The 13,313-nt window shown below is 37.1% G+C and overlaps 1 protein-coding gene across 1 annotated transcript in view; it reads right to left on the bottom strand.

Annotated features, from left to right (window-relative positions):
* Window positions 1-4,941: 4,941 nt before the first annotated feature.
* Window positions 4,942-13,313, bottom strand: part of Dcx (doublecortin) — a 96,346-nt gene continuing 87,974 nt past the window's right edge. The window contains 1 exon segment of the mRNA XM_048336318.1: window positions 4,942-4,998. Within this exon segment, the coding sequence (XP_048192275.1) occupies window positions 4,942-4,998 (57 nt within the window).

The following is a 13,313-nucleotide window of genomic DNA, read 5'->3' as shown; positions in this document are numbered from 1 at the left end:
ACTGTAATCCCTCTGTACATCACCTTTATAATAACAATACAAAGATGCTTAAAAAAGAAGCAATGAACTACTCTTACTCCACATGATCATACCTGCATGAATTCATGGAAAGCAATAGGGCTTACATGGGGCCCTCTTAGGGCAGAGGAAGAAGTATGCCAGCTTCTAAATTCTATACTAGGAAAGACCCAGGAAGGCCTAGCCTTTACAGGACTCATTTATTCCAAAGAGATCTCAAGTCACTCCTGACAATATAAGTGATTGGGACAGTATACAGCCTTTGCCCTCTCTGGATTCAAGGTCCAAAAATCTAGGCCTTCAGCTAGTTCTCAGCTCCAGATGTGATCCAAAACATAGATTGTTTACTTAGGAAACTTGCTGGACTCTAACCCCGAAAACATTTAACAGCAAGGATAATACATGAGTGATGTCTAGTTATAGATCCAAGTAGTCCCATGTAGCCGAAGACAGTTTGCAACTATCTCTGTTTATTAAAAAGAAAAGGAAGAAATAAATAAATATCTAGTTCCTTTTGTGGCGACATTAGTCTGGACCACCACAAAGGAGGGCATTGAAACTACGTTGCCCTAGTGCTTCTGTCTAAGGAACTTTCTTGATATAAATATTTCTGAGGTGGGCTGATCCTTCAAAACATTCTAATCACTGTGCTGGAGCTCATTTTGGGGACATTGTCATGCTCATTTTTTTGTCCCAGAGAGACTGGACTTTTTTCTTATAAAAAAGCAAAATCTATTACTAATCAAATGGCATTGAGTGGCATGGGGGCATCTCTATCCAGAGTATTAAAAAGACTATGGTTGCAGACACAATTTTACCCAAGGCAAAGAATGAGTTATTGTTCTAAGACTTGTGCTAGATAATTCTAGAAAGTGTCTAAAAGATCACTACACATCTTCCTTAAGATGCCTTGTTTACTTCTGGCTGAGAAGAAAGAGTAGGAAGTAGAAAGTAGAGAGGTACCTGAGGAATGGGATGAGGCTAGTAGATTTCTTAGAACTCAATGAATAGCCCTTAATTTTCAGGAACAACCTGTGTCAGGCAAAACTATATGTTCAGACCTTTTTACCCTGGCCATAGAAGCAATGTACAGAAGAAGATGGGCCTAGTGTGGAGAACACACTGCTTGCTATTTTGGAGCAGACATGAGGAGGCAATGTTGAACATCAGACATGGTACATTTTAATCACATAGCCCAATCAATGCTTTTGCCTGGAAATTGTTTCCATCAAGGAAGGATAACTAAAGGGACATGGTGTGAGTGAGGGCAACCACAATAACATAAGTTATTTTCTGTAGCTTGTCACTCCCATAGTTTAAAAGTAATCATTGTCAAGCGGCAGTGGTAGCTATGCTAGTTACAAGAAACAAAAGATATTATTCTACTCTTCGGATTTTTTCCCCCATTTTTGCTCTGGAAATTAGAAATCGTTCCTTTGTCCTTGGAATACCAACCAGCATGAGAGGATATGAGGTGAGCTTGAAGGGAAAATTCATCTCCAATTCTGTTTTGACACTGCTCAGAGGGCTATTTGGAAGGCTCCTCAATGTGGTGCAGTTGTACTCATAGCTTGATGGAACACAACTCCTATTGTTCCTCAATATCTTTCTCTCTTTGGAGACATCTGTAGCCTCTGTGGATTGGAGCCATAGGAGCATGAGGAGAAAAGGCCTTAAGAGGTTCCTGGGTGATTTTCATGTTGTGATTGCAACATATGGATCCAAATTGAACATGACCCTGGGAAATAATTCTCAAGAGCCTAGTGAAAGGAAATGCTGGTTAGTGGGAAATGGTCCTGGAATAAGAGCCAAAAGATGTGAGTTCTAATCCTAGCCTTACCCCTGGCCAGCTGGGTGACCTTGGGGAAATTTTTTTTTCTGTGACTCCATTTTCTGGCAAGAAAAATGAGATATTTGGAATAGATGAAGTGATCTTAAGGTTCCTTCCAGCTAGCAAACTCTATGATTCTATCTAGGCTAATACTAAGTCCATAAGGACACAAAGCAGTCATGCTAATGGCTATCCTTTCCCAAACAGTGAAGAGAAAAGGAGCTCTTCTCTCTAGTTAACACTACTTATGAAGTTAGTTGTTCAGCCCAGCTCCCATATATACATTTCCCTTTCTTTGTCCCTATTTCTATTTTTGTAGGGAATATCAGGAGGTAGGAACAAGCAACCGATGAAGTGTGTGTGTGCATGTGTGTGTATCTGTGTAAAGAGAGAGAAGCTATGGGTAATAAATAGTGGCAAATACTTGCTGACTTCATATTTTCTGACCATGCAGAAGTCAACACAAGGGGACTAAAGTGGTAAAACTGGATTGGGTAAAATTGGGAATGAATAACAGAGGTGAAGGAATTCAGTTCCACATGAAATAAAAGGTCAGGACTTGAAAAGGCCAAATTTAAAACGTAATTATTGGAAACTTGAGTTGTGAACCAAGTCCCCTGAAGTAGCAATACAAAAACAATTTCCTACTAATGAGCTAAAAGAAAGAGGGAAATTGGTATAATTGTTATACAGTAGTGTTGGTTCAAAGATTATTCTAAGGAAAATATGTCCACTTAGTGTTTTCTGGTGGTACATATGTCACAACCAAGGAAATGCTCAGAGAGCTCGTGTATGGAACCGGGCATGAGGAAATATGAATTCTTCCTCTGCTCCTAATTCTCATAGTAAAGATCATAAAGCTGCCTGGGTATCTATTTCCTTGGCTCAAAATGAAGGCCTGGGGTTAAATGAGATCTTGAGAAAGGACAGAGTATTTGGGGAGGATCTAGCCGGAAGATTAAAAATAGACCTTCACCACTCTATCCCCACTCTCACTTCATGTACCGATTTTCCCTAATTAACTGTGAACTTTCTGGGAGGCACTAAGGAAACCCTGAGCTTCTAGAAAGAAATAGAGGCTGAGTAAAATGGGTTTGAATGTGTCTACAAATAAAGACGGGGGCAAAAGTGGAGTCCCACAGTATTCTTCAATGACTAGTGTAACCAGACATGAGTATTGCCATCATATCATTTCTTCTGAAGCAAAGATATTTCCAGTAATTAAGTACATTTTATACTTATGTCAGGACAAGAAGCTACCCATTCCACCCTGGTTCTCCCTGTACATCAGCAATGCACAATTGGTGTCACCAAATTGCCACCATTTCAAGTTGAGTTATTCTGTACTACCTGTACTATATTCTATATCATGAAGCAGTTGTGGATGTGCATGTGTGTGCAGGCACACACATACACCTACACACATGCATGGATGCACACACACACACACACACACATACACACACAGAGCATAAGCTCATTCCACTTAGAATGGAGGGACAACTGCAAGTCACTCAGTAGTCAAGCAACAACCTGACTTTGAATTCTGCACCTTTCAAAATATCTGTGTAATTACAAAAACCAAATCAAACCAAACCAAAACAAAAACCAAGGAAACCTTCATAATAGCAAACATAGAATTGGCATGCATGGCTTTCACCTAAATTTAGTTGACTTTGCTATTATGGGCAATGATTACAGACAAAAATTAGTGTTATGTACCTGTACCTCAAAGTCTAAAAACTATTTTAAATGATCAGTCCATTGTAAAGAGAAATCCTTTCTACTGCTAAAGTCAAGTGAAAGGTTGCTGTGTTTTCAGTATGAAATATTAGGATTATAGATTAAAAAGAGTTGCTTAAAATATGCCAAAACATCTTATTTAAAATATAATTAGAATGTCTGGTCCACATTGAAATTATTATTAATGTAAGCACAACTGTTAAAAAGCTATCAAAAGACTGATTCTATTGAATTGGCCTTTGCTATTCATTTTATTTTCTCCTGGAAGTTTCTGTTTGGCAGTGACTGCATGATTTCTAAACTACATTATTCTTCTGCATTTTTTTTGGTAAGTTTTCTGCATGTGTTTTTTAGACAAAAGAAAAATCACCAGTTTATAAAAAAGGAGCCTGAAGAGTGTGCTCCTGAAATACAGCATGTGTTTTTATAAAAAGGATACTGGTTTCTTGCTACAAAAATTGACCAAAAGGTGTCAGACCTGAAAACAAATTCTCACAGTGTTTTCAGTGTTGGCTGTTTACAAGGCATTCAATAGAACAGAGATAGATGGATACCACACAGTTCACCTAATAACTTGGTATGTTAGAGAGCCTCTTTGAGGAATCAGGTGTATGAAGTCCCTTACCCCAGACTCTTATCAATTGCTTATTGATTCCAAATTGTCCTGTTGGAGTGCGTGGCCAGGAATTCATTGTGCTTTATAAACTCTACTGACATGTCTTCAGCATTTCCCAATTCTGTCACACTATTTTCAACTATTACTGCACCATGATCATAACAATCTTGTATCATAATTGCAAGTTGCTGATGTATGTCCCCCTTAGCCAGAATTGGTGCTAGACAACAAGCTGGGGCTCAAGAGTGAAAAGATATGCTGGGAGCTGCCTTGCCAAACTTCTGGAATCCTCCAGCACTCTTAAGATCTAAAGACAAAAGGAATTTGTGTTTATCACTTTGGAATCTATCAATGAATTTTTGTACCATATGCAAACATTTTGAGTGCCATGTCCTCCACAGAAGGAAGTCTATAGTGTAAGAGCAAAGTGAGATGGGAAAAATCACAAAGGTTCCCAAGTGTTCAGTAGAAAGTTCATGGACTAGCACATTGTGCATTCCTGGGAAGTTACCTCAAAAGATGGTTATCAATCTATCTCATAACTGGTAACTGTGAATTAGTGGCCCAGAGGAGAAGTCAGAGGAAAGTAAACCCAAACATACTACAGTGTGTTTTGAAAATAACAACAACAACAAAATTTGAAAGCACCAATAGCCCTGTTGGATATTTAAGCAAAATGACAGCAGTGGTAGGCCTGCATTTATACTTTAGACTCTGAAGAGTCACATCTCCTTCACATGGAATCCCCAAGTGAATCTGAATCATCCAAGGAAAGAGGCAGGTACAGGTCCTGTAAGAAGAGAAGAGACAGTTAATTTTCCTTTTCTTTCACCTCTCAGGATATGGGATGGTTGTTTCATGTTGTTTTCTAGTTTATATTTTTTCTAATTTTTATTTTGTAATTATAGATTCAGCAGAAGTTGAAAAAGACATAAGTAGTGCCCATGCAGTGATGCCCATTTCACTCACTTTCTCCCATAGGTAATAGCTGGCAATTTTAGACATTCTCATTTGTGCGTATGTGTGTAATCCTATGTGATTGTACCATGTGAACAAATACAGAACTGTGGTGACACAGAGTGTCCTTATGTTACTCTTTTATAGATTTGTTTTCCCTTATCCCTATGCCTTGACAACCAATTATGTTCCCTATCTCTACAATTTGCATCTTAAGAATGTTGTATAAATGGAACTACAAAATAACATTTTAGGATTCATCTGTTTCACTCAACATAATCCCTTGGAGATTCGTCCAAGTTGTTCTGTGTATCAGTAGTTTGCTCTTTCATACTGTGGAGTGTATTCCATGGTATGGATATACCACCTTTTAACCATTCACCTACTGAATGGCACGTGGGATGATTTCAGTTCTGGGTTATCTCACATAAAACTGTGGTACATATAGCCAGGTGCCAGAGGCTCATGCCTCTAATCCTAGCTGAGCAAGCCTGGGAAGGAAAGTTTGCGAGACTCATCTCCAATTAACCACCAAAAAGCCAGAGTGAAGATGTGGCTCAAGTAGTACAGCCTTGAGCAAAAGATCTCAGGGACAGTTCCCAAACCTGAGACAGAAATAAATATTCAAGAACAGGTTTTTCTGTGAATATACATTTTGATTTTTCTGGGATAAATATCCCAGAATTGTGATTTCAAGACTGGCCTGGTGTAAGTAATAAGATAGCACCTTAAAAAATGCATACTTTGGAATAGACAATCTATGAGGCCTCTGCCAGCTCTGAGACTATATAACCAGAGGCTCTCAAAGGAATATTGAATGATTTAAAAACACAATAAAAACAATCATAAAAAATTAACTCAACTCTCATCAACTACTGTTCCCTCCTCAGTATATATAAGAGTTTAACAAAATTTTTTTGTAAAAGGGTACGCAATAATATTTTGGACTTTCTTTGATGGTCATGGATGTTCTGTTTCCCATACTCTTCTTCATTTCTTTGAGTTTTATTTCTTTGTATCTCTCTAAGATTTCACAGTAGCTCAATAGCTATGTACATATGAACACATAAGATGATGCTAAGTGAAATGAACTCCAAGTTATGGAAATAAGTGTTTTATCATTGTTATTTTCAACCATGTGAAATTATGCCTTTTTCTTTGGTCTTTCTTCCCCGTGGTTTTACTCCTTATATCACTGTAACTGATTTTGGTACCTTGGGTATTGTATATATGTTTATCACAATTAGGGAAGGGAAGGGGAACATAAAAATGGAGAGACAAAGGGTAGAAAGTGAACCAATGCAACAGCGATACTTACAAGACAATATGCTGTAAACCAACTGTACAACTGGGTGGGGAGGGAATTGAGGAGGGGTGGAGGTGGGAGAAAAATGAAGAAGGAAGTAACAAGTTTGGTAAGAAATGTACTCACTGCCTCATGTATGAAACTGTATCTTCTTTGTACATCACTTTGACAATAAATTAATTAATTAATAAAAATTACATTTTTTTCTATCAGGGGCTATCTACTAAAAAATATTGTAGGACTCAGGCAGAGGGGTACCTGTCCTAAACTATCAAAAAGAAGTTAATTTCAAAACTAATAAATATCTAAGAAGCACAATTTGAGAAATAATGAAAGTGTAACACATGCTTATAAAATTGAATTAAGACAAAGGGACATATAATATGGTTGTCTCTGAAGGTATTAAATTCTTAAATGCTTGAGTAAAATTAAAATTCAATGAAAGCCAAAATATCTTTGAGCTTCACTTCCAGAAAGTTGGAGTAGTACCGTGAAAATCTGTTCTTCCATAAATACAGTGACATTGACAAAGTAACTTTTTCATAACTCTGGAAAAGAACCAAAGGTTTTCAAGACTAAAATAGCTATTTATTGAAGAAAAATGTTTGAAACTAGTAACAATACTAAGATATTTGCTGTCTTAACTTTCCCTACTTTCATTCTTCCCATTTCAGGATTCACAGCAACCTTGAAAATCAGCAGCTTCCAAGATCTACAAAAAGCAACTTGGACATCACTCAAGGTAAGGGATTGGAGAACACCAAATGTCTCATTCCCAGAGAACTGTCACAACTTGGCCTGTGTTGTAGTATCCTGGAAATCCCATCTTACAGAGTTCTTTATTTGACCTGATTCAGAGCACACTTGTTGGGAACAGTATTTTCAGAGTGTTAAAATCAGATGCAAATGTTAAAAAATTGTAGTTGCCTGAAGTTGGGCAAAAGGTGGAATAAAGCTGCTCCAGACCTCATAAGGAAAACTATATAGAAGAAGCTGCTCTTAGGGAGCTTTGAAATCTTCTAACATATATTCCTGGGAATTTATAAGGCCAGGCATGTGTTGAGGCTTGAGCATATTCTCTGACTGACATTGAAACCCTATGTAAGTAGCAAGTAAAGACTGAGGCAGAGTCAAAGTTCAACAAAATGACCACAGGAAGCCAGTACTTTAAAGGGGGTGGGGTGCGGTCATAGGGAACAGAGCAGACAGAATGAAGAGGAGAATGCAGTCAAGAATTCCATGAATATCCTAAAAAATTAAGAATAATGAGGGAAGTGGTAGTTTGTGAAGGATGAATGAGAATATTGAAATGAGTGACATTGATCAAGATGAACTGTATTCATAAACTGTTTTTTTTCCTTTATTGTCAAAGTGATACACAGAGGGGTCACAGTTTCATATGTAAGGCAGTGAGTACATTTCTTGTTCAACTTGGCAACTCCTTTGTGCAACTACTTAAAGATAATTAAACATTAAAAAAGAATGCCACCACAGCAATACTTACAAGGCAATATGCTGTAAACTAAATGTAGACCTCAGGTGAGGATAGGGAGGTAACCAGGGAGGGGGGAAGGTAGGAGAAAAATGAAGGAGGAGGTACCAAGTTTGATAAGAAATGAACTCACTGCCATATGTATATAACTGTAACATCACTTTGACAATAAAAAAGTTTTAAAAACAGAATGAGATCATATACAGCAAAATGCATACATAGATTTATCATGAACAAAGTAATATTTAGGATGTAATAATACATGTAAATGTAAGAGGGGGTATAGAAGCTTGTCTTTTTTTAATTTTATTTTTGTCAGACATTAGGCTTGAATTCAGGGCCTAGCCACTGTCCCTGAACTTTTTCACTCAAGACTACTACTTTACCATTTTGAGCTATAGCATCTCTTCTGGTTTTCTGGTGGTTAATGGAAGAGTCGAATTTCAGGACTTTCCTTCCTGGGCTGGCTTCAAACCATGATCCTCATATCTCAGCCTCCTGAGTATCTAGGATTACAGGCATGAGCCACTAGCACCCAGCTAGTTTTACTTTTTTTATTTAGATGAATTTTATAAATTCAACGTGCATATTATGAAACTCCCCTCTCATAGAAAAAAAGGACAGGATTAAGAGTCATGAGATGTGTGTGATAAGCCTAGCTTTGTCTTTTAACTTATGCTTTCAGGACCTTTGCTTTCTTTTTGTTTATTAATTTTTTATTGTAAAGGTGATGAACAAGGTGTTTCGAGTTACATAAGTAAGGTGATGAGTACATTTCTTTTTGAACACTGTTATTCCCTCTCTCATTTTCTCCAGCTTCCCACTTCCTCTAGCTGAAAACTGAAAACTGAGGGAGATATGGATTATAAGATCTCATGTTCTTTCTAGTTCTAAAATTGTATAGATGCAATTCCAATCATTTCATTTGTCTTTAATTACACTAATGCAAATGAAATGAGCTGAATATTTTTGTTAGTGAACTTCTGGAGTAATTTTCAGGCAGTACACAAGGGCTTTAAATAATTTAGAGGCCACTGTGAGTCTTACCACATTTAACCACTGGGCTTCAACATTCACTTCTGCTCTAACTTGTTCAAGTAACAGACACTTACTGGAATTGGCTGGTGGAAGTAATTCTATGAGAATGTTGTTCCAGACTTTAGCTCAGACGAATTAGTAAACATCTAAGACTGTAGTAATGACTTAGAGTGTGGATGGATAAGGCTATGGAGAGAACCCGTGAGACTAGACCTAAGTATGAACCTCTGAACTTCGGATCTCCCTTAATTTATTTCCTATTGATAATTTATTTCCTACTTATAGTTTATTTCCTTGTATGAGTAAAAGAGTATTAAAGAAAATAATTATCTCCAAATTCTGTTTTTGTTGACTGGTATGTGGAAATACAGAAACACACATATCGCTTAACAATACAAATAATTTGCACCTGAAATTCATTTGCTTAGTCCCTAGGAGCCCTAGAGAACAAAATGTTTGTAACAAATACAGCTGTGCTGGCAATACTATTGCATTAGAGAAAAAAAAGTTGGTCTGTGGTCCAATGAACTTATAGTCCAAAGAAGGGATTATAGTCATGAAGGGATTTTGAGAAATCTGGCTTCTAGTCTGGCTTTGCCATTTCTCCAACGTGCCGTGAATATTTGTGGAGGGGTGGCTTTATTCTTATGGATGTTTTTCAAAGCTGGAATGTCTGTTCTCTACACCAGTGATCAAAAGTTTACCTAGACTTGGAGATCCCATTTAAATGTCATGTCTTTGAAAAATCTTTCCCCTCTCCTACTTTCTTACTCTGCTTTTGCTCCTGTGGTCATTTTGTTAGCTGTGATTACACTAGGCAAGGCCACTTATTATTAGAGTTAGTTGTATCTGATTTCAGGTTCAAATGATCTCTCCAACAATATGCAGGAGGATGAAACAGTCTAAATACATAGACATACGTGTGTGTGTGTGAGAGAGAGAGAGAGAGAGAGATTCAGATAATATGTTAAGTATAGTTTTCTTCAATTTCTGTGAGCGAAATGGAGTAACCTGAAAAAAATGAATTGAACATAAGAGTTTATGTTTCTATATGCTTTTAAACATCATCAATAGGAGACTATCTCCAGATGGTGTCTTCAAGAAATTTTTCTCATTAATCTCTTTACACTCCTTTTTTCAAATCACTACAATGGGAATGTTATTCACCCCAACTCCTCCACAGGAATATCATAATGGTAAATGAGAAAATAGCATCACAAAAGGTTAAAGGAGTACAGAAAAGCAAAATGTTGTTCTCTTCAACAACTCAGAGATTTACTTTGTGTCCATATTGTAGCACTTGAGTATGCGGACTTTGGCTAACCCCATTGCAGCTGCATTAAAGAGGATTCTCCATGAGCTGCTCTACAAGAGAAGCCAAAAGTCTGATTACAGTTTAGGGCCTGCCACAAGCCATCAAAAGTTACCAAAGGGATGCTGGGATTTCAAGATTTTTTCCAAGTACGCAGGAAAGCCATGGCCTCAGCCACCTGCTTCCTGTTTCCACCATGACTCACACCTTTCAGGTCTATTTGAACAGAGGTTCAGATGAGATATGTTAAGGGCCACTGTCTAGAGATATTCATGGAGTTAAGGCTCAGAGAGCTGGGTAAAGGAGTGGTGTGAAGCCCAAAACTGAGGCACAGTGTAATCCCACTGGCCACAAGACATTTTTTTTTAAATCTCATCCAGTAAATCCAGTTCTGCTTCCATCACTGGTGATATAAAACATGAAGCTATTGCCTCCTGATAGTGTGCAGTGAGATGGATGTGATATCATTTACATAATATTCCTGGTCTAAATGTATCACCTGAGTCTAGTCATGAGAAAACAAGACAAGCCCAACCTGAAAGAAAGAGCTAGGTACTCATGGCTCATGCCTGCAATCCTGGATACACAGGAGACTGAGACTTGAAAGACTGAGGATCAAAGCCAGGCTGGGATAGATTCTCCAGTTAACCAGCAAAAATCCAGGATGAAGACATTGCTCAAGTGGTAGAGTATCAAATTTGTGCCATTATGCTGAGCAAGTGTAGTCAGTCCAAAAAATGGGAAAAAGATAGATAGACCACCAGATAACCACCCTGTGCTTTTCACTTTTAGAATGTACTTTCCTGAAATATAAAGGTTCAGGAAATTTTCCAGATTACCTACAAAGAAAATGACATTGTAACCAATTATAATTTATGATCCTACATTAGATCTTAGAACAGAGAAAGAACATCATTTAAGCAATCAATAAAGCTTGAATATGTGCTACAAAATGATGGTAGAATTAAATCTTATAGCTTTGGTTATTGCACTGTGGTTAGAACAGAAAATGTCTCTTTTATTGGATGTACTGAATATTTAAATGTAAAAGCATGATATTTGCAACTTAATCTCATGGTTCTGAAAAATAGTAAGGTCTAATGAGTATATGTGTGCTTTTGTGTGCATGCACATAGATGGAGAATGCAAAAATAAAATAAATGTGGCAAAATGGAATTGGTAAATTTATATAAAATTTCTATAGCCCTTCTATAACCTGGAAGTAATATAAAGATATGTTTATAAAAATATCATGGCATACAGAAAAATAAATAAATTTTAAAGAATGTTTACAAAATAGCACAGCATACAGCAATAAGTATTTATTTTAATGCTTTCTCTAGATTTATTAATTCATGTTTGTATTATTGACTAAAAAATAATTTTAATGCCAGGAACCAGTGGCTAACACTTGTAATCATAGGTACCCAGGAGCTGAGACCTGAGGATCACAGTTAAAAGCCAACCTAGGAAGGAAAGTATGTGATTCTTTTATCTCCAATTGCCCACCAAAAAGCTGGAAGTAGAGCTGTAGCTCAAGTGGTATAGCATCAGACTTGAGTACAAAAGCTCAGGAATAGTGCCTAGGCCCTGAGTTCAAGGCCCAGGAATGACACAAAAAAGATTATTCTAAAAATAAAATCACATATTGAAATACTGAGAATGAAGGAATCAGTAAGGATCAGAGAATTCTGTCACGTTCAGTTCTTCAATGGTTAGAATGGTTTTAGAATTGAGTAAATCCCACTACCACACACAGATAACCAAACCACAAGTGTCTGCAAGAACAAACAAGAAAAAAAGAGTTTGACAATGTCAACACTCACCTTAGTGGGCTCAAGGGATGATCGATCCTCAGCCTAAATAAACTGCACATGGATGATGTAAAACTGATTGATGCTAGTGTGCAGAGTAAATGCTTAAGTTGCCTCCAGCACTTTGGAGAAAGTAGTGATGGAAGGTACTGAGGAAAGCAGCTTTTTCCAGAAGGAAGGTGGGGCACAAAGGCATAGGCAAATATAATGGAAGAAACATGGTGGTATTGGAGGTTCCTTACAGGCATTAAACAACAAATATAGGTTGTCCTATTTTGTAATGTCCATAATAACAAGGTTTTCTGCTCATTGATAACTGAAAACTGACTATAAATGTAATTTTCATCTAGCTCTTGATATCTGAGGTGACAGTCTGTACAGACAATTCAGCAAATACTGAAGCCAAATAGCTCAGCAGGACAATTAGAAAGTTCAATACTAGAAATTAAAGAGGTTATTAAAGGAATGAAATAGGCATTAGCAATGATAGAGTAGGTAAGAATCAGATTAACCAGGAAATGAAAAGTCTGATGTAGAGGAAAGGAAATGAAAATGGATGTCAATGAGTGGTGTACTGTAAAATGCTAACAACTGACTTTCTATGAGAAAATGACAATCTTAAATTACATAATTTTTTCCTGAGTTCCATGGTGTAATTACTCTTACCATGGCAGAGTTCAAGTTGCCAATGCAATGTCACTGACCATAGGAAGTGATGTATACAATATGTTCTTAAGAGACAGTTTTGAACTGACTTCGAAATACACCTTGTGATGACTTGGGTACCAGTTTTATAACAAAGTTGCCCTAGGAAATAATTTGCCTATCTGTTTCTCATTTTCTTTTATGTAAAATAACACCCTTATACCACTAAGCTATGCCTCCAGCTCTTACACTCCTGTTGTTTTAATGATGTATTTATTTGAGTTAGTGTAAGGGGTCTAAATGGTACCTTTGGCCCGTGCAACATGTTTGTGCAAATATTTCACATACTGCACCAGAATCTGCCTGGTAATAAACAGTATACAGTGGAAATAGGGCCCATTTGTTTAATGATGTCCACTGAATCAAAAGGGAGTAACTTAGTGCAATTTTTCTTTTAACCACTATTACATTATTTCCATTGGCGTGTTACCTGGTGATAGATGCTTCCTTCAACACTTTCTTTCTATTTCACTGAATTAAG

This window comes from Perognathus longimembris, chromosome 28 (assembly GCF_023159225.1).
Source record: "Perognathus longimembris pacificus isolate PPM17 chromosome 28, ASM2315922v1, whole genome shotgun sequence".
In the NCBI taxonomy this organism is placed as follows: Eukaryota; Metazoa; Chordata; class Mammalia; order Rodentia; family Heteromyidae; genus Perognathus; species Perognathus longimembris.
Note: the sequence above shows the minus strand (reverse complement) of the source record. Positions and strands in the feature narration are given on the sequence as shown.